This window comes from Apteryx rowi, unplaced genomic scaffold (assembly GCF_003343035.1).
Source record: "Apteryx rowi isolate R43461 unplaced genomic scaffold, aptRow1 scaffold_39, whole genome shotgun sequence".
Classification (NCBI taxonomy): domain Eukaryota; kingdom Metazoa; phylum Chordata; class Aves; order Apterygiformes; family Apterygidae; genus Apteryx; species Apteryx rowi.
In genome coordinates, this window is record NW_020450418.1 from 1,489,310 (window position 1) to 1,516,004 (window position 26,695).

A 26,695-nucleotide genomic window follows, 5' to 3' on the forward strand; every position below is an offset into this window, starting at 1 on the left:
TTTAATGAGGACAATTCTTAAACCTTCAACCTGAATTTAAAATGAAAAAGTATATATTTTAAAGCAAACATCAAAAAAGCTCAACTCTGCATGTGAGTTTGCTCAGCTGAAACCTAAAAATGGCAAGATTATTTTATCTCATGGTATCTTCAGGGCAATTTCCTCTGAGCAGACTAATCTGCATGTTCACAGCACCTTGAATTTGTTGTTCATCCAAGCCAAAACTCTACATTGTCTTTTGTTTCCATGTTATTAATCTGCATAAAGAAAGGAAAGTCACTGAATTAGTTATATTAATGTTTTTGAATGGTGTATTGAGTTGTCTACTGTTTCCCCACTCAGGCTGTTTGAACATATTCTGCAATAACTTTCTTTAAAGCACATCCTTGGTTTTTTTAGGCTTTGAATTGCTATTGTATGAAATATCAAAGAAGTTTCTATGTATTAGCAAATCTGAAGTGACATGACATTAAATAACAACTGCTAATTGTTGGTGAGCTTGTATTTCTTTGCTCTTCATTGTACCATTTTGCTTCATACCTAGATATTCCTGTATTTCCCACCATCACAGCCACTGTGACTTTTCAGGAGTTTCGTTATGATGAATTTGATGAATCTATCTTCACTATTCCTGATGACTACAAGGAGGACCCCAGCCGTTTTCCTGATCTCTAATTAAACTGGAAGGTTAATGGTGAATAACAATACCAGCGTACCACAGTGAAAGCAAATGGATGCAAATAGGCCACAGATATAAGTATAGAAGTGGGTCATAAAGGAAGCGATAAACTTAAAATAATAACCCAGAAGAAAAGGGAACATGCATCGAATGACTGATATACTGATATTCACTATAATGGACATCTAATCTAGTTCCTGATTTACAGCAAGTCTCCTGATGTGTTGTTCACACTTTTATACATCCAGTACTGCAAGCGTGGTAGTCTGACACCTCAGTGACCCTAAGAATATTTAACAGCTGTGAGGACTATCATTTGTTTTTAAATTTTTTACATTTCTTCTTGGTGATACAGAAAGCACTCTTGGACCATTAGCATAAAAATTGAAATGTCTTAGCTGGATATTAATCCTTTAAAACATCCCACCATACTTAAGATGACCATATTATATTCTTTCATGCTTTGTTTTCATGAATTGTAAACTATGTATCATTATGTATAGTTCAGTAATTTGAATGTTAGTTGAACATATATTAGAAGGAATGCGTTTTCTGTAGATGAATGAACCAAATGGTAACCATTAAACAGTTGCATTTTCATATTGCAATACACATCAGAAATAGCATTCACTCTGCAGGGAATAAGATACCACCTTAGCACCTTAGTGCAATCCATTGTGGTGCTATCCGTGTCTCTCTGAACTGTTGATTTCTTCACTGAGCTCTTTGTTAATCTTCCTTTCATTGGCTCTGCAAGTAACTATTTTTTTCTTTTCTTTTCTTTTCTTTTTTATCATACTGGCTTAAAAAGTCCTTGCTGTGTCCATGATGTGGTGTTGATTAGCATGCTTGGAGGCTCATTAGCTAGAAATCGTCACTTTTTTTTTTCCCTTCCTTTTCTCATACTCATTTAGGAGACTTGCTCCATAATGGCTAAACATCAACTAGGTTATCTTGTTTTTATGTCCAGTAGCCACTGGAATACATGGGATGCATATGAAGAGCTACCAGAACAATAAGCTCAAGTGTTAAGTCTTCTTACACAAAAAAGTTTCTCTTGAAGTTAGTTTAATTGTAGTGCACATTGAATAGAGCTCACACTGGAAGATTTTATTTACAGATGCTTAGTATGTTTCCAAATTAATTTTCTTCTTCCTAATATTTTTGATAGGTAAGGAGTTACAGTACTCTGGTTTCTTGAGCTTATTCTCATTCCAAGTGGTTCCAGTCTCCTAATTTGACAATAATCCAGCTTTCTGGTTTGTTAGAAAGAATTTGTGCAAAAGGCTAATGGTGCTATTTGTTTGTATTAAGAAATTTAGATTAAAGTGCTGTGGTGTAACTGTACAAAAATGTAAATATTTTCAAAATTATATTCTTTGTGCACTGTAGTTAAAACTTTTTCTGGAAATCAATAGAGTTATGTTTGAAACTTTATTATAAAGAGTACCATCAATGCTTAGTAAAGGTAACCAACCTGACTAACCATGCAGATGATAAATGGAGATAGCTTATCACAAGGCAATAAAAGCTGATTTGTCAGGCACATCAATCGAATGTGGAAATACTTCAAGTAGACATTCTTTCAAAACTTCTGGAATCCTCTCTATCAAAAATCCAAAGAGGCTGCTCTAGGGAAATACAGTATCCACTCTGTGAATGGAGTCCCATTGAATCACTATCAGCAAAGGATGGATAAACTGAAAACAGGAAGTTGAGGTTGATCCTATTCCAGCATTACATTAAATCTACAAGTTTGACAGGTGGGTAGTGTTTACTTTGCAGACAGTGACTGATACACTGTAGTTGTTTAATTCTAAATCAAACTGAAAATAGAACAAAAGAGGAAAAAAACAAAGGGAAATGTAAAATTCTTGTAATTACTTTTGAAGTACTGTATGAGTAGCAGATGTTGAACATTTGGTAGGAATGATAGGACTTGTTTTTCCAAGTAATTATGAATTCCTGAAGTGTTTTACATCTGTGGTATAAATTGACACCCACCTCATAATCCTCCTTAGCACCAGCTGAGATCCCTCGCATTAAGAGATGAGGATTGAATGTATGTAGAGACCGACCTCTTCTGTCAGTGCTAGAGGTCAGGGTTACATGTCAGTGGGGCCAAACGTAGAATTCTTTGTTGATCTCTATTTTACAGAGCTCTAAAACAGAGTAGGATGTTTTGTTTAGTGCTGCTGGATCAGGTTTTGTGATGGGCGCTAAATTGAGATACCATGTTCCCCTAATGACTGCAGGTACCATATGAGGGTACTGAAATTTCAGCAAACACAATAGGACGTTTCTCCATAAGGTGAACGTTAGAAATCTTTTCTCTCAGTATTACAGAGAAAGAACTATGTGTTTCATATTATTTTGCGTTTTTGGTTATTCCAAAATATCATCACGGTGCTTGCTGACATAGGAAGGAGCATACATAGCTACAGCTATGTATTGTAGGCAATATAGCAACTGCAATGGACTGGATTCTAGATTTTTAAAAAACAAAACAAAATCATTTAGTTTAGCTTTACATGAAAATAGAGGGGTTGGTATATCTCCATCTGTCTATAGGAGAGACTGTGTTTACTTCTGATGGCAAATGAGGTGTCTGACTCAAAGCCCACTGCAGTTTGTGGAATTGTTGTCAGCAATTTTCATGGACTCTGGCTGAAAACTTTGGTTTTTTTGTTTTTTTGTTTTTTAACCTTCATGAATACACAACTACTAACTTTGATACATTTTAAGATTTGCAGAAACTTTTTATAGTGGGTTGCTATATTAAGGCTTGTTCTAGTTTGGAGTGTCAGCACAAGTGGACGCAGATTTGGTTGACTGTAGTCTTTCTACATTATTGTAGTGAATATACCCTACTACTTCTTTTGTTAATATGAAGCTGAAAGATCTGACTCCAGTCAGATTGCATTTTTCAGTTCAGTGACTGTTTTTTAGATTCCTGCGACAGCCTCATTGAGTAAGAATTGGTGAACTGTTCTCAGTATGTTTCCTTCCATCTTGCTACTTCTGGTGATGTGTATTCTGTCTGAGACATTCCTAGTGGTGAGTTTTAAAACACTGTCGAAACGTGCGGACGCTTTGGGCATGGTTTCCTGGAGGATACGCTGAAAGCTGTAGGAATCTTGGCCAGCGAGGGATGTTTTGCATCGGGCTGAGCCTGCAGGAGGGACTTGCATATTGGTGCAACTGTAGCGGTCCACAGGCGTGAAGAGATGTGATCCCTGACGATGTAGCTGTGCTGGTGCGAGTCCTTAGTGGTAACTGTGTCCACACTGATATAAATGTTTTATCCAGTATAATTTGTTCTGCTTGCAAGGATTTATTTTATTGTACTGATGCCAAGTGCGTGTTTGTCAGTATGGATGGATCCACAAAGAAGCTTTGCCTGCGCTGTAAATGGGTAAAGTGTTTCTAGTATAGACGTAGCCCTAGCCCACAGCTGTGCTGTGGCCTTTGGCGTCCTTTACCACTTCGATCTCCTGTTAAGATATCTTTTGAAAATTTATCTTTTCTAGCTGGATTGACCTAGCAGAGCTTGATTTTTGTTTTTTCCCCATATCTTGCTTTAGCAGTTAAGAAAGATTTGGTCCCCTGTAGAGTGAATACATATCCACAGTGCTTTTACAGAGGTTGTCTCATTACTACTGCATAGCAAGAAGTGTGTCAGCTTTAATATTTGAAATTTTACTTGTGCAGTTTGGAGACTTTCATTGTAACAAGATACCCTGGAACAAAAGCATCTAGATAGCTAAAAATCTATTTCTGGAAACACCGACTGAGTCGTATAATCACTGGTGGTTAGCACAACTTGGAGGAAAAAAGGGGGGAAAAAAAAGCTTTCAGAGGTAAGAAAGATTCAAACCGTTAAGATACAAACTGACGCCACAGTGGTGTTGGAGGTGAAGCTGACAGAGGTGCAGGAATGACTCACGGAGGGGGAATCTCTGCGTACCAGTGCGGTGGAAGAGACAACCTCAGTATATAGTTTGGGGCTTTTTCTTTGTAATCTCACCCTCTTTTTTTTTTTCTGATGGCTGTGAATTTTTTTAAGAGTAAGTATTAAAAACCAGCCATTAATTTTGGTAAGCTGAATAAGAAATTGTTGCAAATGAATTCTTAGGGTTGTTTCTTAACCAAACTGTTTTACTGGTCTTCCAAAATATTGCTTTAATTTGTGGCAAAGGGAATGCATTTTCTTTTTCTTTTTCCTTTTAAGGAGCTGCTGTTCCAGTCACTGTACTCACTTTACTGCAATTATTGATTTATGTATTGAAATGATTTGTTACAAAGAATTCTGGATATATTTGTGCTGGAAACCCACCATGTTAAGTTGACATTCAAAGCAATTGTCATTTTTTTAAAGTGTACTTGTTCTTGATTTTTAATTCATGCAAGGATAACTGCATTATTTAATCTGTATTAACAAATTTCCTGTAATGCTGCAGTTTCACATTTATTTTCCTTACAATTTGTAATTATCATGGAAACAATGTCACTTTTTTGCATTTTACTATTTGTGTGGTCCATGTTTTTAACTTACCTTCACTAATAGTATTTTTTTAGGTTATGATGTCATTTGTTAGAATAAAGACCAAAATACGCTGTTTGATTCTGAAGCTGATCAACATCTGCAAATTCAGTTTAACTCTCCACAGCACTTCTCAGAACACCTACACAGATGTGTGCTTGAGCAAGTATTTCGATTTGAGGAGACAAGTTCACACTACTATATTCCCAAGGCATTTTATTGGTCAGTTTTTAAATAAAATCTTGAATTCTCAGTATAGCTCTGCTCTTTACCATCTGGTAAGTTCTGTGGAATTTTTTTGGCTCATCTAATATAGAACGGAATAGCCATGTTGGAAAAAATGAAAAGTAACTTCCAGTGTTTAGCTGGAGTTAAAGGAGCCCAAATGAAGGAAGTTTAGAGATAACTAATTGGGAGGGGTAGAAGGAGATCTTTTAAGTTTTCTTCAATGTGTTATAAATAAGTTCATGTAATTGGAGTTTTACCTCCTAAATTGATTTCCACTGCAGAAATGCATTTATTTAAGTAACAAGATATGACAACTGGTGTCTTTGTTGCTATTATAAAAGTAATCTCTTGGGAGAACTATGTATGCAAAAACTGGAAAGTTCTAAAAAGTTTTATTTTGCCTTATAGGAGTCTTTTTTGACCTGTGGCTCCTGAAAGTACAGCAGCAGTTTGTTTTTCTGACCTCTTGCAAGCCTCAAACTTTATTTGCTGAAGCAGAAATCAAGACATCCATCCCCTGGAAAGTTAAGGATTTGCTACCAAGTTCTAAAACCTCTTCATGTTTATAAGGAAAAAGTAGGACTCAGATTTGGAGTTATAGAACATGCTTAACTATTAACGACAGAAGCAAGAATTCCAGTAAACTGCAGTTGTAGCCTTTCTGTTGCTACAACACTGCAGCCATTAGTTTGTGTAGCTGCAAGCCTGTCTGCAGAGAAGTACTTTTACTTTAAAAAGGAGTAAAACACCACTTGATATTTCAGCAAAGTAGGGAATACTCAGATTGATTACTGTTAAGCTAGACTTACTTTATTGAAATAAAATTCCCCAGTGACAACAGCAGAACAAAAACATTCTTCACCTGAATTATGTGATACTTCATTCTCATGTAACATAGTTCCTACATATTAATTTCAAACGAAATACTGTAGATTGAGCTGCATGCTGACCTTAAAAGCCAGCACCCAATCAGTGTTGAAGTTAACAGCTAGATCCGAGTGAAAGCCGATGCACTACAGCAATAGTAAAAGGCTAATGTATAAACAAAAATGACACTTTTTTTTTTAAGAGCTTGGGTACTGCTAGTGACCATTGAAACATTAAACATAGCCCCTACAGCAAGCCACAGAAGCGTATTACTCACCTTTATTTCCTAGCTGGTATTTTCCAAGGACTTTAGGTTTGGCCTACAATTAGTTGCCTGTCTTTGGTTCCAGCCTGCTGAGAGCACTAGGGGGAAGAGCATGGAAGTGCTTTCCCTCACCCTTCAGCTCGTAAGTAACAAGTCATTCTATGGCCATGCTTTGGTGCATCCTTTGAGTATAACACTATTAATGGATGCTGCTTCTATGTGCAACTGTAACCGCTCGGTTCTCTGTATAACTTAGGAGCAGAAGAAATCTTGCAAGTTACTATCTATCTATCTCAGTTGCATCTACCTCAGAGAATGCTGAAGTTGGGTGCAATGGCTACTAAATCAGGAGTAAGCTACTTCAGTAAGGCAGAGAGCTGCTGCAGGACTTGCAACATCTCAGCTCAAGAGATGATAGGCAACCCTGTCCTCAGTAATAACTAGCAAAGCCAACTTTACCCCAAAAAATCCTCTTCTGCCTCAGTGCTCTAACTATGAGACTTAGTGTACGTTTACTTCTGAAAGGAAGTAAACCTCTGACACAGGTTCAAGCACTGTAACAGGAAAGCGGAGGCAGGACTTTATAACACCCCTGAGGAGGAACATTTCAGGACACAGCCTGTAAGCTTTTAAGTGTTTGGCAGCCTGCCTCCTGCACTGTATCTCTATAAGCTCCGAGTTTTGCAAACTGGTATTCTGTACAAGCCAGCCAGCATATACTTTTACTCTGCAAGGTAATAAAACACAAGTATGTAAGGTGTGTAACTAGCAAATGCGGTCTGAAAACCACAGCCTTGTTTCTCCTGTTTATATATTCAGGCTAGGGCAGAGCGAGCTACACCTTTAATACAAAGTACAAGACTTAGGTGGTTAGTAAAATAAACTACAAACAGTGTAGTTTGTTTAAATGTTGCAATATCCAAGTCAGGCAGGATTTATCATCTTCAGCTCAATACAGTGGCAAGAAACTGGCTTGGTCCTTCATGACAGCATTTTAATGACTTCCACAACAACAAAATCTAAGGATCAAGGAGCTTTACTTTATTACTATAAATTGTTTTATGTTCTTATAACTTCACATATAAATATCTTGATGACAACAAAAAAGGCACATCTATGAAGACATCATGCACCTTGTCTGTGTCTATTGTTATTTTATTATGAGAACTATCACTCTCTCTCTCCACTAGAAATAAAAGGCTAGAACTGGCTGTATGACATACACCTCTCTGTATTGACAAAATACTCAAAACAGTTGGTAAAAAGTTACATTTCTACAAATTCTAAAAATGACACTGCATATCTAAATGGCAAGTTCCACTTTGCCTATGGCAAAATGACAGTTTTAAGAAGGTGATTTGACTTATCAGATTCAAGAAGTACAAGCACCATTTATAGTTTCATTTCAAAATTTAACTAATTTAAACCAATATATTTTTAGTTCCTGGCCTTAACAGCCTATTTTATAATGCACAACGCACTTGCTGCCTCCTGTTTCTATTAGTCTTCTATTACCATTCTAAAGATAAAAGGTGAAAGTTCATATTTCAATGAAAATACAAAAGTTTTTTTACAAATACATATTTCTTTTAAAAAGTACTTGTCCCATAATACCTTTAGATTCCCATTTAAGCCTGTTCCCTTCATTCACAAATAAAGTAAAATAAATCTTTCTTTAGTACAACATACTTAACTCAGCTAAAATGGCAGGCTTAACAGTTTTATCACTGCATGTGCAGTTTTTAAAGAGATGGAGTTAAGTTATAGTCTTGCTAAAATAGGTAGATGAGGAAAAATATAAATTCTAAATGAATGAGGTAAAGTTTCATACATTCAATTGTGTAAATAAATACCAGTACAGTTTTATAGGAACATGAGTATAAGTTTAAGGGTTTTATTATCAAAGTTTTGTAAAACAATTTCAGAAACTGTACATCAACATGGCACAGACTGTAGCCTACTTTTGTCTTTTTACCTGCACAAAAGTAAAAGCTCTGTAACTAAGAAACAGCTTGCCTAACTACTTTGCATATAACATGGAATCACTGTGTGCATAAGATTACTACTGCAGTGACAGTAAACACAAATTTATTAGTTTATACAACTTGAGATCAAGTAAAAAGTACATTATCAAGTAGACTTGCTTTTAAAAGCATACAAAGGTCAATTTTAAAATGCACTACCCTTTTGCAATGTCTGAATGAACAAATAAAACAATCTGGATTATGAAAACTGCACAAATCAACCTTTAATCACTGAGCACCGATCAAGCAGAGATTTTCACCTCCCAAGGCCCAAGCAAAAGAAACGTTATAAACCATCACGACTTGCTGCTCTTTGTTGCCTGAGATGGATTTGAACTGACAGAGTAAAAAAAAGCCCTCAGAAAGGTTAGTGCATTTTAACTTTGTCAAACCCAAAAAAAAAAAAAAAAAAAAAGCCACATGGCTTTAAAAAAAAAAAAACAACCCCTATCTATATTAGAATGCTTATTTTCAGATGTACTGTCAATTTTTGTGTAGTCACACTTAAGACCCTTAAGTAGATCCATCATATGTTGTAGGATTTTAGAACATTTAGGATGTTTCTGCCACAATCAACATGCAGTCAGTGCATTCCCTATACTGCTCTATTACTGCAATGAATCAAATTCTAAAACACTATCATAAGTGAGCTGATTTACTAAAGGAGATCATACAACAAACAATCCATGCCTGCTGTAGATGCATGCAGCTTTTTTACTTTTGCTCGAAGCATCACCAAGTTAGTAAAAACGGCTTGGCTATGCAATCCCTTTCGGCCGCAACAAGGATGGTTACCTTTCTATAAAGCTTTTGATGTGAGTTAGTATCAGGAGCTTTACAAACCATTTATAGCTTAGAGCTGTATACATCTAGATTTAGGATTAACAAGTACAGCATAAAAGAATCACACAGGAATGACACTGATGCACGTCTGCAGCTGTGTTCACTGCAAAGGCAAAGTTTAGTCACTCATATCCATGTCCTCTTCATGATGATCATCCCCATTTACTTTGGACTCCCTTGCTGAATCTCCACTTCCTTTATCACCTGCAGACTCCTTTATTTTAGGGGAAGAAGAATCTGCCGTTTTCTTTTCTTCCTTTTTCTCTTTCTCGCTGTCGTATCCTTGCTCTTCTTCGTCATAATCCCTTGTGACCTGCTTTGCCGAGATAAAAAAAAGTAAAACTTGCTTTCAAAGCCCTTGTGGATTTAAGGTTAATGCTTTATTAAAGGCACTAAGTTAAACAGATTTTTAAACATACTTTCACGTCTTTATCACTCTCGGATTTTCTTTCTCGATCCTTCTCTTTGTCTTTGCTTTTTTTTTTCTTGCTTGTTGACCGTTCCCTTTCATCTCTACTTCTCTCTTTGTCCTTATCCTTCTTTTTCTCCTTTTTATGTCTACAATGACAAAGTATGTTCAAGAATGAAAGACAATTACACTGTTATATGACTAGAACACAAATTGTGTCTAAACCGTCACCCATAGTTCCTTAAAAACCTACAGGGAGGAACAACTGTCTGCAAGTAAGACTTGCCGTTTCTTTTTAAAAAAATAACCAACCATTCATTCCTACTTCTTAGCTCTAGACCAAAACACCACCACCTCAAAGTGAAGTCAAGGAAGTGCCTTAGTTAAGAATAGCAAAGCTACACTCTCTTATTAAGGAGCATCCCAAATCCCACATTTAGGATGAGGGGATTATTTAACCAACTTACTAATGCAGTCAGTTGATGGCAACTGTACAGAGTCAGCAGGTTAGAAACTGGAAATTTCCCACTCCATGTCCTCGGAAAGCATCATATTTGGAGCTCTTGTGCATTAAAACAAAGTAGTTCTATGTCTGAAGCTAATTAAACTAAGATAAAAGAGGTAGCAGGCAAGAGAGATCCACTCTTTCTTTCAATAAATCAACCTCTGGGCTAGATACTAGGAACAAGACAAACACACATCATCTATCTTCAGAATAACCCCACCATGATCTTTGCTGTATTTCATATATGTAAGAAATTTTCTGCCCAAACCCCTTTTTTTAGACAAGGGGTTTAATTAGCATTCTCACCTTCTTGGAGATGGGGACCGGGACAGTTTCCTTTTAGGAGACCTGGGTTTTTTAGGTGACCGTGTTCCACTCCTGCTTCTTCTGCGTCGTCTTTCTCTGTAGGGAAGAGAGATCAAAGCTTGTTGGACTCCAAATACTCCTCCAAAACCACCACAGCTCAAAAGATAGTAAATATATACTATAATTGAAAACTGGTATTTACTATTAGCAACACTGCAAAGCCAAGGCAGTTGCCAGTCAGCAAAGCGAGTTGTTTCCTATTCAGTCTTCACCTTCATGAACAAATTGCTATCTTAAACGTTATTAGAGACACTGATTCTTACTCCATCCACAATAGAGACAAGACAGTTTGTTCTTGTTAATATAACAAAACAATTCTGGAAGTGATTTTAAAAAGGACATTACACCTTATGCATGTGTTTGACTTATCCTATAAATCAGAAAATGGCTTAAAAGTGACCTCAAAGCATCATGCACTTTTTGATATAGAAAAAGCAGAAATTATTCTAAGTCCAAATAATACCTCCAGAAAATTAAAGTATAAAGGAAAAAAATTAAGCATCTTATAGACACAGGTAAAGAGAGCACACATGCATGTGTACTGTAAGTGACATGTGTACAACCTAGTATATCTACAACATGACCATCATCATCCTATTAAATACAGGAACATTCTTTCCATTAATGCATCTCTTTAAAGTGGATTAAACATGCTAGAAATGTAGACTAAGAAAATTATTCAAGTTACTGTACCTGCTTGTGCTTCTAGATCGTCTAGTTGTGCTGTAGCTTTTGGGAGGAGTTTTAGAACGTTTCTTTTCTTTCTCTTCCTTCTTCTTATCCCTTTTAGTGAAATACAAATTTTAAATTCAAGTCATTTTCAAACAGTTCAGGTAATACTACTATTCTTACTATATAAGGAGATGAACAAAGGCATAATTATATTGGATAGCATATATATTATTTTTCTGGGGCCAGTCACATAATATTAACGTAAAAGACAACAATTATCTATTAATGGGTGCTGCATCTGTTGACACAGAGGAAAACCATGTTACGTGTTTTTAGGTGACTAATTGTGCACATTTATAGGGTAAATATAGTAACTATTCTCATAAAAATGTTACAAGGGGTTTTATTTTAAAAGAGTCACTAGTTCATCCTGGTCTAGATTTTTTTTTTTTTTGATAAAATACCAAAATCTAAAACTTAATTTCTAGTAAGTGTAATAAATTTACAGAAGCAATTACCTGGTTTTGGATGTGCTCCTAGATCTTCTGCTTCTCTCTCTAGAGTGAGATCTTCTTCGCCTTGGACTTTTAGATCGCCTCCTGCTTCTTGACTTTGAATGGGACCTTCTCCTTGATCTGCTTCTTGACCGTCTACCAATAATACAATGTATGTGGGATTTAAATATATTTAATTTTGATATACCATTCAGAATCCATCTGCTCAATACTAATTGCATTGTAATGCACCCTAATACAGAAAATGGAGCAAAGGAGTCACATTCAGTCCTCCGAGAAAATAGAGGGAAAGAGAAAAAAAAGTGCACAACTGCTAGATGTGAAAGAACAGGTGATACTTAAATCAGCCATCTTGTCGTTTTCCTTGCAAGAAAACAGCAGTCCTATTGTAGAAGGAAACTGGTAAGCTGTGTGGGAGTGTGAAAGAAATTTGGAAACGATAAACCAAATACAAGTCAATTACTGAATATGCAAATAGCAAAGAAATGCCAATGGCAAGACCAAAGTTACAATGGCTTTGTCACGCATAGACCATTGGCGTGCACTGTCTTAACTGGAGTTGACAAGTCAGCAACATAAATCAACCAAACTGATCTCTGTTTAGGTAGGCCAGTACTGAGATCTTTAGCCAGGACACCTGAACAGACCCGATGCCCAATTAAATCAAAACCTAGAAACGCCTGGAAAACTCTTGTCCCAAGCACTTCCACCAGGCAGAATTGGCTGCACATACCAGAAAAAACAGCCCAAATAAACATTTAATGTTTTATATAATTTTTTGGTTTTAAAACAAATTAAAATTACCATATGGAAGGAGAGTGAAAAGAGGTCTAAGGAACTACTGTAAAATGGACAGCCTAGGATGGCTTAGGTGTTAACAGGAGTTAGGGCTATGTAAAATTAAGGCCTTCTGTTAAAGCTGTCTCGTAAAAAAGAAACAATAAATTGTTTAAAATCAGAGTCCAAACACTGCTGGTAAGGAAGCCATCTCAGTGGGTGTCCCATTCTTACAGTTCCTGAAGTTCTTGCTGCAATAGTTCAATCTTGTGCTACCGTCATTCCTCCACTCGTTCTATAAAAACACAGGGCTAGGCCTTCATCTCACACTAGTTACCCCAAATCATAGCCTTAGCGTTCTTCAAAAGGTTTGCATTTTCCCTCATGTCAGTCTGCATGAGCAAAGTATAACTTGCAAGAAGTAATTTTGAAGGAATTGTTCCAGGCAAGCTATGTTTTTAAAGGAAATAAGCTACCTGTGCCTAGACGAAGAAGGCGTCCTCCTCCTCCTTGAGCGTGATCTTGACCTTGAATGTCTTCGTTTTTCATCTTTTTTGTCTAGAGTTTAAAACAAAAAGCATAGTAGAAAAACAATCAAATTTTTTTTATTTTAGTATTCAAACTAAATATTTTAGTATTTTAGTATTTTAGTATTCAAAGAGATTCTATAAAGGAAAATAACTTGGGTTTCACACTACAGACAAACAGGACAAAGAAAACCTAGGGAACATTTTGACGTTAGAAATCAAAAGCCTTATCTTTTTCCTCAAAGGATGAGGCACAGAATGAACAAATGACAAAGACATGTGACATACATAGAAACAACATAAAATATTACACAAAAGTAAAGAAGTCAAACTTCAGACAGTTTTTTTTTTAACACTGACTTAAATGAAAAAGACAGCTGTGAGGCAATGAAAAGTCTTGTTAGTATCTCAGCATCTCTGCCATTTTATGAATGGCTAAGGAGTCTCTCTCAGATCACTGCTCCGAGCTTCCCACAAAAGCCTCAAACAAAATGATCAGCGTATATTTCTGGTAATAAAAAGAACAGAAGCTCTATTCTTTCCTCAAAATGATCAAAAAGCAGCAAAACTACATTTTCCGTGTTCTGGGTACATCTCATATTTAGTTCATCTGACATTTGCGAATGAACTGCTGCATCTCACTCTACAGTAGAAATCTACAAAATTACAAAAACACTAACTACAAAAAAAATTACTAACTTTCACAGAGTAAGAACTAAAAGAAAGGAAATCATTACCAAGAATAAATGCCACTGGATGTCAAGTGGTTATGTCACTTGCTGTTTCCAATGTGTTCGGAAGCTCAAACATTTTACCATCTTCAAATCGAGTTATTTGAGGTGCGTGGGGCGAGGGAACAACAACACCCCCCCCCCCCAGATGATTCACTCCCTATTTCATTCTGCAGGACATTCATATACATTCAAAATGTAGGACAATTAACTGCTTGTCGACTATAAATTAAGTAATTATAGAACAGGAAAGCATAAAGCCAATATTTTGCAGACCGCTAACTTTTATCATGTACTATGTCAAAACACCATCTTGAATTGAAGGAGGCAGTCTGCGACTTAAAATTACCTGGCTCTATAGCAGCAGAAATTAATGACTGTGCTTCTCGTACTCTTTTCATAGCTTCTTCTATTTCTTTACTGGAGGTATCTGATTTCAGACTTGGTGAAACAAGGCCTGCAGCCACATGGTTCAACCTGGTAAATAAGAAAGAGTTTTAGAAATTCAGCATTGTTTAATCAAAAAAATACAAGCCTACATTGTCAAATTGCAGTCCACCCAAAATGACTGATCTAAGTGAGTCAGTATCTCTGTCTGCATTTTGTCACCATTTAGATAAGAGTCACAAGTCTGACGTGATATCTGTGTTGAAATCAGTGGAACAAATACTAACACGTAAGGCTCTTAGAATTCCAGTAAACTGTAAACAGGAAGAGAGTCCAGACTGCCTTGCACAGATATATTTCTAAGGACACTTTCCAGTACATTTTTGTAAAATGCAATTTTGATTCTCATCACTGGAAAGAGCAACTTCACAGGAAAGTGTATTACACTGTAGAAAGTCAGTTTGTTTTTTAAGTCCTACTGAGAAGCCTGTAAACAATGATGAAGTTTCAAGTTCAGAAGTTATCCGTTCTACAGCTTGGCTTTGAAGCAGATCAGGTATAGCTAATACAGCCCTAACTGATGCTTGTCTGATGCATTAGCTTTGATAACTATTTTAAGTTTTTTCAATCAGTTGTGCATTTCTTATTTATAGAAATGTCAACTTAAAATTCATTGCTCTGGCTTGCCTGTAATAGTATTAAAAACAAAGATAGTTCACATAAAACTTTATAAACTAGGCTACTTCAGATGGCTTTGACATAATTTTAAAACAGCCATACTGGGTTAGAAGCAAATATTTAGTTTAGTATCCTAGCTCTAGCAGCAGCTAATGTAACAGCAGGGCAAGCACACACTGATGTGTTTTCCCGGTATTCTCTCCAAAGGCTCCACCGATTTGCAGCACAAGGACTTCCTGAGGCACATGTGGTTTCTTTGGATTTAGTATTCTTAGATGGACTTTTCATCTATTAATTTGTAAAATCACTTTTTTCACTGACAGAAACTTTCATCATCCTGTTGCAACAGTATCAGTAGCTTAACTACACACTAATAAACACTAAGTGCCACAATTCTTCCATGCTTGCTGTCCCCATGCCATACTTTTTTGAACACTATCCTTTGTGAATACTGAAATAAAAATTAGCAAGTACTTGTTTTATTTGTTACTTGCTCCCTTTTTCCATTAAGTAACAAGATATACTGTCTTTTGTTGTCTTTAACAGCTGTAGTTTCTTTTATTATCGCCTTTTACAGCGGTTGCTGGTCTTAACTCATTCTCTACCTCCCTTTGATTCCATCCTTGCAAGATGCAAGGTGCAAGGTGCTAGCTGCACCTTTACATTATGGACCTGTGTGAAGTGACCAGAAGTGACAAATGTGAAATATGAAAAACCRAATTCCTGTCTCTAGCCAAATGAAACCCCAGAAGTGAACTGGTGTGACTCCATAGATGCAAGGCTGAACAACCTTACTTCCCCGACCCTCTTCTCCCTACCACAGGAGGGTCTGCACAAGATCCAAGACGCTAGTTTTCTCCAATCTTAACTAGATCAGGTAGGACAAAGAACGGATACTGAATCACAGAAGTTATCATTCCCAAGATCAAGTGTATTGCAATACAAGTATTTGTAAATACTGAAGCTTACTTTGGATCCACTGTACTCATAAGTTTTAGTAGTTGATCTGCTGCAAGAGACTGTGAGGGAAAGAAAAAATAAAATTAAAACAATGTTGGAGGATTTTCCAGAGCATCCTTAAGAAGATACCATCTTCCTTGAATGCACCCTCAGCTCTGGCTAAAAGCAAAAAGAAAGTGCTTGCAAATAAAAAAAATCCAACAAGTTATAGCCGAAACGGTCCATCGTTCTCTTTTAAAATTTTGGAGATGCAAACTAGGTCTTACCATGTTTCGGTGCGTAAGAGCATTTTTTTTCCAAGGAAGCCAAACAGTGACCCTTTCCCAGGCAGAATCAAAGCACCTTAAAATAAACCCCACCAAGCTTCTGGTATTTACAGGTTATTTCTCTCACTTTAAGAAAATACACAGCATATTAGAGAACTAAGTTGTCTGCTCATGGGAAGCATTCAGTGTCAATTCATCAACGATAAGCAAATTCTTATTTTCTTTAAGAATTCCATTAAAAACATGTTTTACAGCTCTTAGGAAAATCCAGACATTATTACAATTAGCCACTTGTTAGAGCAATGATATATTAACAAGCCAAATGCTTTCTCCCCAGTAATTTTTGATCTAACCGAGGCAGCCATTTGTTGATCTACCCAAATACATAAGTAGTATTGCAATCAACTGGCTTAACGGACAAAGAAAATATAATTCTGGTAGGTTGATACGATATTTTGCTAGTATGTACTTAATGCTTATTTTTTTCATTTGTTATTTCATTATCATAATTACTTACTTTTGTTACAATATCTGACGTGTGTAGAGAGAATGCTAAATGATGGATTTCCTAACATTGCATTAAATTATTACTACTTCTGGTATCTACAAAACATGCTATCTGTACAGTATTTGATTGCTATATCTTAAACATTAACACAATATTCTACTCACTATTTCTTATTACATGAAGTCTTTCTTTTCAGCTTTAAAAAAGTTTACAATCTAACAAAGCCTTCTCAGTATTTTCTGCATCTACTAAATAAAAAAGCCAACCTTAATTTCTTACTATAAATACAAGATACATTCATACTTTGGTAATGACATTTCACTGTTACTCCCAAATTATCTTCTACATCCTTTTGGCATTTTATTTGGTACTAGTACACACACCATTTATTCCGAAGAAGTGTTCAGAGAAAAAAATTAACCACTGGATTTTTAGATAGTGGTTGCTGAGCTGATATAAATGAAAATGACTATTAAATTAGAGATGATCCNAAAAAAAAAAAAAAAAAAAAAAAGTGCTCTTGTATGAACCTGCTATGCCAAGACACAAATGCTGTACTGTATAACAACTGGAAGAAGTTTAAAGGCCCAACAGCCTACCCAAACTATGTTGAGCCAAGCCTTTACTAAAGCGATGTTTTATAACACTTGTTCAAACCTAAGAACAGTAAGTTCCAGGTCTTTAGTCTGTGATTAAATATAATGTGAAAACAAAAAGCATCATGGATCCTAGTCATTCTACATGTGTGATAAGGAGAATAAAGAAAAATTTTAAATGTATTACATACCTGAGAGTTTAAGTTTGCTCCAGGAAGCCCAAGAGCAGCTAGGGCAGGATCAAGAGCAGGAGCTCCTAAAGCAGCTAAAGGAACAGCACCGATCTGTAACATACAAAGATAACAGTTAGACAAAGGCATGTTCAACTGATAAAAAGCTATTAGAACAAGATTCCCAGGCATTACATACGGGGAAATTTGAACTGGGTTTTACCTCGGCTGCCAACTAAAGGAAACATTATAATAAAGTCAGTAAATGTATTTTAGCTTTCCTTATTCATGTATTTCAAGGCTTGGTATATGAAAATGTTTTTTTCCTAAAGCATCATGAATCCTAAATATTCTAAAATAAAATTCCTCAGCATCCCAAAAGGTGGGAAAAACAGAGCGAAGGCGGAAAAAAAAAGGAATGTTTTCCAATACCTTCGAGAAATTATTTAAAATGGAATTCTGCCCCAGAGTTTCAATGAAAATTAATTTTAAGGTTCTGAGCCAATTACCTCATATCTAAGTCAATTTAGGATTTGAAATTAATACATTTCCTCTTAAAAGACAGTAAATCATTACATTTCTGTATGTCTCTCAAATTTGAGTAAAACTCGCCAATGGATTGAAAAGCTACTGAGAAAAAATAAGTAGGATGACAGCATGAGTCTGAATTCCTTAAGAAATGAATCTAGAAGCCTCAGAAGAGAACTTCATTTTCTGGCCATTCAAGTGAGATGACCAGTACACTGGAACAAATCTGCTAACAAAACATATGATTTTTATAAGCACATATGCTGATCTAATGGTTTAGTTTTACCAAAAGGTCTTGCCCTGACTTCCTTAATTCTCACCACCTCCTTTCTGGCTGCACTGGCATTTGTGGGACCCATTTGTCAACCAATTCAACTCACTAAGCCATCAGAAAATTTATTTTTGTGCTGTCCGCACCCAGCTAACACACTGGTTCGCAAAAGGATCTGATGAGCTCCAGAGCCAGCGTAAAATAAGAGGCAGGAGCATGTGGCCAGGAACAAGGGAGCAGGACCTTCTGCTTTCTGGCAATGATGAGCTCTTCAGTTAACTCACCTTTCTCTTGAAACCGTACGGACCTTCTCCCTGCAGTCTCAAAGAAAAAGTCACATCCCACATACTGATGTCATGAACAGAGACTAGAATTCTAAAAAGTTTTTACTGAGTTAGATGCCCAACTCACTTTAATAATCAGAAGGAGCTGCATAACAAGCTTTTGAGATGCCTTTGAAAATCACCATCCACCACAATTTTCTGTACAATCACATAAAGTGGATGTGCTAAATTATAAAATTGAGTGGGCTGGGAGTGGGTTGGGATTCAGATTGACAGAACTAAAATTAAGTTGGTTCAACCTCCATTTCCAAGAATTTATATATACACTTTTTTTTTGAACAATAAATCTTTTATATGTTATTTGTTTCTTCCATCACTTTCCTGAAATTTCAAAGTTAAACTTTAGATTTTTCCAATTATATAAGATTTAAGAGAGCTTCTGGACGGCTCAATGGCAAGTACATTTTTCATGTGATATGAAAACATAACAGAAGCTACACAAAGAAGAGCTAAGCACAAGCTGAAGAAGTAGATCTGAGAGCAGCAGAAATAATGAAGCCTAATTCTTACTAATTTGCCCCTTTCACTTGGATTCTCTGTTCTCTAATATGATTTTTCCTGACTGAAACTTTTTCCACACTGAGTTATTCTAACTGTCCCTCTTCCACATGGATTCTTGTGTGTCTAGATAAAGAGTGAATACATGCTGCCTTTTCCCCCACTCAGCTGGAATACTGATGGTGGGTCTCTCTCCACAGCATGCCATTTTCTTGAACTTCAGGAATTTAAGATCTTTGAGATCTCTACTGCTCATCAAATCTGGCTGAAAGTTTCCAATAGAAAAAAAGAGGGTTATGAGAGAGAAAACACTGAGGCCATAAGAGAAGTGCTGTATTAGGGAAACAGAAGTATTCCATCTAGCAATGTATCGCCATTACGCCAAAAATCATACCAGACATCTGTAACAATACGATCCATCAAGGTATATAAACTAAACATTCCATTAGCCAGCATTAGTACATCAATCTATTTATGCTGCAGACAACAACAAAAAGCAAATCAGAGTCTAAGAGAATACATCTAACAGCTTCCCTTCCCTTCGGTCCAACCGGAACGCCTACCTGAGAGAGTGGGTTGGGAGTAGGCAGGAGTCCACCTCCAGGCAGCAGACCTGCCACAGCATTAGCTGGTGCCAAGAGAGACAAAGCCTTAGTCTCATCAGGAATAACTCCTGCAGAGAAACAGCCTTGCATTAGAATGCATTCTATCTCAAAGGCAGAAAATACACAAATACACCCAGAAAATGTCTCCCTGAAACACCACCTGAGTTTGTTGAAAGTACTTATGTTGGCTAAAATACAAAGCTTGTTGTCTATTAATATTTATCATTAAATTTTTTGTCAGAATGAAACTTCAATGTGTGAAAATTTGACTGTTCCTTTTTCTCTACAAATGGTTAAGTTTCTAGAGCAAAAAAATAGCACAATACACACTACTTTTTTGTTAACACTGCCAAGATTTCATCACCTGTACTCGATTTTTAAGTCATGAACCAAACGTAAGCAAGCACAGTCGGTTCTCCAGGGGTGTGCTCTCAACTTTCAAAAGCTGTTTTATGAACAACGACTCGTGTCGGCTGCTTCACTATAAAGCACACAGAAAAATCAAGATACACAAGACAAAAAAAGTTTGATTTAGGGGTTAATAATATGGTACAGTTCACTATGTTTTCTTTTACACCTACCATACAAACTTTGCAAAAATTAAGAGAAGGTATGGAAATATTTTTTGTTGAATCAAGCGTAGGGCTTTTGCTGACTTGTCAAATGAAAATGAAAGTCTCTGCAGATCTTCAAATACACGCTGTGTATGTGTGTCTGTGGGTGGACGGGTGCGTACAGACAGTATACTGTGGCACATTCCTTACCTGTGCAGTAAAATGCATACGTTCCAATATGTGCCACGCTTATTGTACCAAGAATGCTGCTATTTACTGCCATTTCAGAAGAAACTTCTGGCCCAAAATCTTGCAGCCAACTAAGACAAGTGTCTTATTTTACTGCCTGTTCTGCACATACAACAATTTTAAGGGTCCTACTATGAAACAAGTACTTATGTAGGTATTTTTAATTCTATCCAACAGCAAAAGCCCTATACAGATGGATTAATTTGTTAATGTGCCCAAGCCCCCAAAATGAGAGTTCAATAAAACAATTTTACTATATATTTGCAAATACCAGTAGTGTTTCTGTAATACATATTAAGAAACTGCATCTCATCATAAAACATACAATATGTACAGGGCACTTAAGAGAAACTGGATAAGCTGCAGAAGAAAACTGTTGGGTGGTATTTTCAGCAGGGCCTGGTATATAGTTCAGGCTGAACCAGGGAAAAGAACTGTAAAACACAACAACAAAAAAGAAAAACCACTGTTAAATAAAGGTAATGGTTCCTTCCACCTATACTGAGAAGTGCCGATAATATAAACAAATGTATAATACACAGCACTGTTATCTTGCTTGTGTCATTGAGCTGTCATCAATTTAGATACCAAAAGTTATGGAGGGAGAGGGGGGGAAAAAGGTCATTTAGATAAAGGGCATTAATGCATCAATATATTAACATACCTACAGAGATTATGGGGTAATTTTGCATGCAAAATTATGTCTCAGAGGATATTTATCAGTTATATCTAGACATTTCAAATTAGTGCAACTACAACATTTCTGGCATCTAAATACAAATCCTCAGACTTATCTTGAGACACCTCACAGAAGATCTGCATCCATTAAAAAAAAAAAAAATCATGCATCTGATCCTCTATTTTTTAAAAAAAGTATTTAGAAATAAATAACTACAACTTTAAAAAAAAGCAATGAGGCCCCTCACCAGTTAATTTTCATGCTTCAAGAGTTTTTTTTACTGCTGCTTTGTTAGAACCATGAAATACTGCATGAATGTGTAGAAATGAAAGAAAAAGAAACAGACAAAAAGAAACAAACATTAACCAAAGAACCTAAATAACCCCCCACAGCCATCTTTAAGATTAGAGTTCCTTCCAAATCTAGGAATATCACAGTGAAAAGTTATAATTAATACTAAACCTTACCGTAGACTTTGTGTATAGTTCTATAACACAAAGCAACAGCCAACATCAAAATGTCTGTGTATGCTAAAACTGGAGTACGCTTGTGATATAGGGGATAATTACTGCACTAAACAGATAATAAACATTTACTTTAGTGACAGGCAATATTAATACAGAATTATCACAATAGAAAATAGAAGATAAAAGGGCCCAGTTCAGCACAGTAGTTAAGCATATGCCTGGCTTTAAGCACACGAGCAATTTCATTATGATTTTAAGAATCTTGCTGTATCGTGCTTAAATAACTTGTTGAATTGGGACCCTGGCAATATGTATTTGGAGGAAAAACTATACTCCAGTTCAGGGACAAAAGCAGAGAATATTATTACAAAACCAGGGGGCATAACTTTATTGGCAAAACATATCTGTTGCGATATGCCGTATCATTATGCCAAAAATATCAGCATTCTTAATCATCAGAACACCACAAGAAACAGCCCATGAGGAGCTCCTTGATTTAAACAGGCCCATTAGAATGAACTACTATATTATAATTTATCTTTACACATTATGAACCAAAACTACTGGGCAGGTTTCTCTGTGTGCCAGATTTATCCACCATCAAGCACAATGGACAAAGTCAGACTGGCAAAGAGAAAATTGTTTTATTCTTAAACACTAACATTCTTAAATATGGGCCTTGGAAAATATTTCAGTACTAACTCAGATGGACTGTTACTGTAACACACTTTAATGCAAAGATTAGGATAAGATGCCTTTCAACTATGCTATTATTCCTAAACTAGTGAAAGCAGAAGCAATAATAATAATAATAATTTCAGAATGTGTTCTGTACTCTCAAAAAAGCATCATGTCTCAATCACTAGCCATGCTGCAGATTCCTGAGCTCCTTAAATAAACTAAGTTTTCATATCTTTTAGATTTGAAGAATACAAATCTAAGACAGCTCCCAAGGCCTCAAAAGAGAGCCTATAGCATTACAACGTCTTGATAAAAGGTCTGAACCAAGACCATATATCAAATTTATTATTGTAGTATGACTTAATCTGCAGAGGTTTTATTTAATTCAAACGATTTAGAAAAATCCATGATTTCAGAAGTAAACCAAGAAATAGTACAGTGGAAATAAATTACTTATAAAGCAAGTCTAGAAGAGTTTAATAAGACTTCTGTAAGAAGTGTTGTCTTCTCAGCAGATTGTTTTTAAGGTAAGTTCCAAAAACCCTGCTCATTGCCTTTCAAATTACTGTAACACCCTAAAATGTAAAAATAAAAAGAAGAAGAGAAAATGTAGTTAACAAGTGGTTACACCAGGAAAACACTTGGGGACTTGAGTGCTTGCTGGCCTTTAGTTAATGTCTAGAATCCCCTGTAGCTGCAGAGGACCCACTGTTTTTCAGTCATCTGGAAGGGCTTTGCATTTGCCTTCTCCACTACAAAAATCACACACACAAATAACAGAGAGAAGAGTTTATTATTTAGTGAAATTCTATAAAATATAGCAAGGCTGAACAAGAAAACTTGGAATAAAAACTAATACCAGCGCCCATTTGGCACCTCTTGGAAGATCTCACTTGGAAATTAAACCACAATTATTCAAACCCTTGGTATACTGGAATTCACAACGAGAGCGAGTGCTTTTTCAGGGACGTTCTCAACTAAATGAAGTGGCAGCGTATCTCAAAGAAATGTCAATCTACTCTCCCATGCACTCTCAGAGAGAGAGAAACAACTCTCATGAAGAGATTTACGCATATGGGAAAATGGCAAACACTTAATTAGTAAGGCAAAATTTCCTTAAAATGTTGACCTGTTTGCAAAAGTCTGTTTCAGACAGTGTCTCATTGAGGTTAATAAAGAGCATAATTTGCTAATAATTCTAACTAAAATATTAATATTCTAAACTTAAGACACATGTAAGAACAGTAAGAGGTAAACTTTCATTAAGCGTCACTTAATAAAAAATATATATATTTAATCCACAGGCCAATGGCAATATACCAAGGGTTTCAAAATGTCAGGATCTCGTATGTTTTATATCCTACTAAGCCTCATTCTAGTGAGCTATACTGGAATAACACGCCATCATCCGGTGGCTTCATAGGCCATTAAACAATTCACAAACCTTCTGCATATGGTACGACTATCAACGCTCTGTCAACGAATACAGTGTTTGTCAGATGCTGGGCCACAACTGCTGAGTCAGGATCATGGAACTTTACAAAACAGACACGTGATGAAACAGGCAAAGGAGAATCACTAGAAAAGAGAAAAAAAAAGTAATTAGATGGAAGCAAGTTTAACAGTTTCAAATTTTTACTGTCTCTCCCTTTTCACTGAACTAGGAAGTCATATTTGACTGGTGTACTTCTTTATGTAAGAATACAATTTCAGCTTTTCTATCAAACATCAGTTTTCATGACCGTGGATATGAAATTACCCTGAATGAAGCCACTTTCCTGTAAAGTTACAGGAGTAGTTTTATTGCCTCATTTATAACTGGAAATGAATTCTAAATTCTATTATGTATAATATATCTATGACCAGTCACCAAAATGCAAATTGGTTTGCATGTCCTTGCTATGACAAAGAAAGGAGGCAAAGAAAATTTTGCTCAAGAAATACCATTTTTGTGAACTTATGCAGTATATGTAGTAGGTTACTCTTTGTAGTTTTACACCCTCTGCTTTAGGCCCTAAATTATTATTATTATTATTTTTAAAAGATAAATTATGAAATTAAGAGGGTAATGATTAAAAGACCACCATGATTTTATTGTTTATAGAATTTCATGAAAAATTCATACAATTTCGAGAGCACTTTTAGGCCAAACTTCATCATGCTTCTTTTCTTGGCCAAACACTCATACAAACATAAACAGTTAAGTTCATTTTGAAGGGATGCCCACTGCTAAACATATACTTATCATTCAGTAGTAACAGAACTAATCACAAAGAAATTCAAGAAGCTCATGTAGGCAACACAACAGTTTAAATCTAACTAATTAGTGAAAGGTTTCTAAACAAACAATGAGTAAATATAAACCTTGTCACAAGATAGGTCCATATCTACTCCACAGTTGAAAATGAGCATCTGTCAGTAGAGCTACATAAAAATTCCTGGATATAGAAAATCCAAAAAGAAAATGTGGGAGTTTTGAGCAATTTTATAGAGTATAAATGTCTACTTCCTACAACAACAGGGAAGAATTGTAGGCTGTACAAATCTCAGAAAAAAAATCAGTGGCAGAAACCACTTGATAAGGGTCCAGAATGGGTTTCAAATGGTGCAAGGTTTGCTTTAATCAGAGGTATAAACTACCAGATAGCATGAGAAACTCATGCAGATATATCTGTGCAACAGATGAATTAGGGGCCCAGAGCAAGCACTGGAAGTAGGAACAAGTCCCTAAAAACCCAGTGCCTAAACAAGGCCTAGGTACTTGTACTGTTCAGCTCTGCCCTCAGATAGTGAGGTATAAAAATAGCCTAAAAAGCTAGTTCTGAAAAACTTTCACTAATTCTAGGTGACAATGGTCTACCTTTACCAATTGGATATGCAGAAACAGTTCCAAGAATAGTTCTTCAAAATGCCTCCCACTGCCAAACCAATTTTATCTAGGTTGAAGAAAATTCACTAAGTCTTTAAGTACTGAAAGAGCAGAGGGTTGTCAGAAATCAGGAGAGGCTTTCACATCAGCCAGAAAGATGTCTAGGATCTATTTATGTTAGTGCACATGCTCAAAACTATCTAATCTTAACCACCACCAAGCACAGGCTCAGCCCAACATGCAAGTTATGTAAATTCAAGAATTGTCTTAAATGCATATCAGACCACATTTTAATATACTTTACATTTAATCTGATGTTAAAAACTAGATTTGGAGCCAGCACACTGCAGCTTTTATAACTGTTAAAACCAGAAACATCCACTCCATTCAACATCTTGCAGCTCTAATAGAAAGGAAGGTAATATTTTGGAGAATCTCACTGAGATACAAGTGAGATAATTGTTTCAATTTTCTTTATCTATTAAATACCCATCAGCTTTTTAAAACAGTGCATTTTCTTAACTTTTCTGGTTAAGAAACCAGAAGCATTGGCAGGTAATATTTAACAAAAGTCACAGTAAATAAAAAAAGTAGGGTTGGAAATCAAGGAGTTACAGCATTTGTGAATGGTATACTAACCCAAATTATAAAAAAATGTTAAACAATTTATTGATAAGCACAGTACAATCTTTTCAAACTTAATCTTAAAATGGCTGCAATAACATGGAAACATGAAACAGAGCACATGCCATTCATACATATGCATTGCAACACATTGAAGTACCACCATGTACAGAACAGTACAACTGGCCGAATCTACAAAGAGAATTAAAATTAATACGCAAGGCTACTCCTCACGCTGACATTTAATATAAATTGGTAAATTTTATTTTTAAAACTGTATTTCCAAACCCTCAGAAATCCAAGCTGTGCCTGAGCAAAATTCTTCAAGAACAGAATGTTCACACAGCTACCAACAAAAACACATTTTAGTTCATTAGAGAGAATGAAAATTTCAGTAGTTCTCTCTCAGACACCACACCAAAGAAAGCTGAGAAAAATTATGATTTACTATGGGTGGTATTTGAACAATGCACCAACTATGAAATATAATAGATAAATAGGGCAATCTAACCCTCATGTATCTCATAACCTCCAAAAACTCCCTTCACCAAAGTTCCCTCATATTGCAGCCTGTATCTTAAAACATTAAATATATATTTTGAAAGGATATTTCTACTACTTAAACACTATTTTTGATGTTAAAAAAAAAAAAAAAATCAGGCTAGAGTTAACAGAGTGGCCATGCAACATATGCTCTTCAACATCACCTTGCTCAGTGGTGTGGGGAGAAACAGGGACCCCCCCCCCCGCTCTTCTCTCTGAAACAGACGTTGTCATCTTTTTCTCAATAGACCAACTATCAGTGCAACT

The 26,695-nt window shown here is 36.0% G+C and overlaps 2 protein-coding genes across 8 annotated transcripts in view; one reads left to right on the top strand and one right to left on the bottom strand.

The window, feature by feature from the left end:
• The window catches only part of ANKRD13C (ankyrin repeat domain 13C), a 30,094-nt gene extending 24,890 nt beyond the window's left edge, over positions 1 to 5,204 (top strand). The window contains exon 14 of the mRNA XM_026074484.1: positions 545 to 5,204. Within this exon, the coding sequence (XP_025930269.1) occupies positions 545 to 675 (131 nt within the window). The 3' untranslated portion in view covers positions 676 to 5,204. The remainder of the gene's footprint in view (positions 1 to 544) is intronic.
• Positions 5,205 to 7,602: 2,398 nt separating this feature from the next.
• On the bottom strand, positions 7,603 to 23,970 carry SRSF11 (serine and arginine rich splicing factor 11). Of its 7 annotated transcripts, XM_026074522.1 has the most exons (13): positions 23,837 to 23,925; positions 20,891 to 20,999; positions 20,127 to 20,243; positions 19,721 to 19,830; positions 17,538 to 17,630; positions 15,986 to 16,035; positions 14,301 to 14,428; positions 13,170 to 13,251; positions 11,920 to 12,051; positions 11,423 to 11,512; positions 10,670 to 10,765; positions 9,869 to 10,007; positions 9,001 to 9,765 (listed from the first exon to the last, which is right to left on the bottom strand). In XM_026074522.1, exons 6-13 carry the CDS (start codon positions 16,003 to 16,005, stop codon positions 9,568 to 9,570), a joined length of 885 nt encoding a protein of 294 aa, XP_025930307.1. In that variant the 5' UTR covers positions 16,006 to 16,035; positions 17,538 to 17,630; positions 19,721 to 19,830; positions 20,127 to 20,243; positions 20,891 to 20,999; positions 23,837 to 23,925; the 3' UTR covers positions 9,001 to 9,567. The 7 variants fall into 7 exon arrangements, with proteins under 7 accessions (XP_025930310.1, XP_025930307.1, XP_025930308.1 ...); XM_026074523.1 differs by having other exon boundaries at positions 20,127 to 20,999; positions 21,492 to 23,929; XM_026074524.1 differs by lacking the exon at positions 20,891 to 20,999 and having other exon boundaries at positions 23,837 to 23,926.
• Positions 23,971 to 26,695: the final 2,725 nt, after the last annotated feature.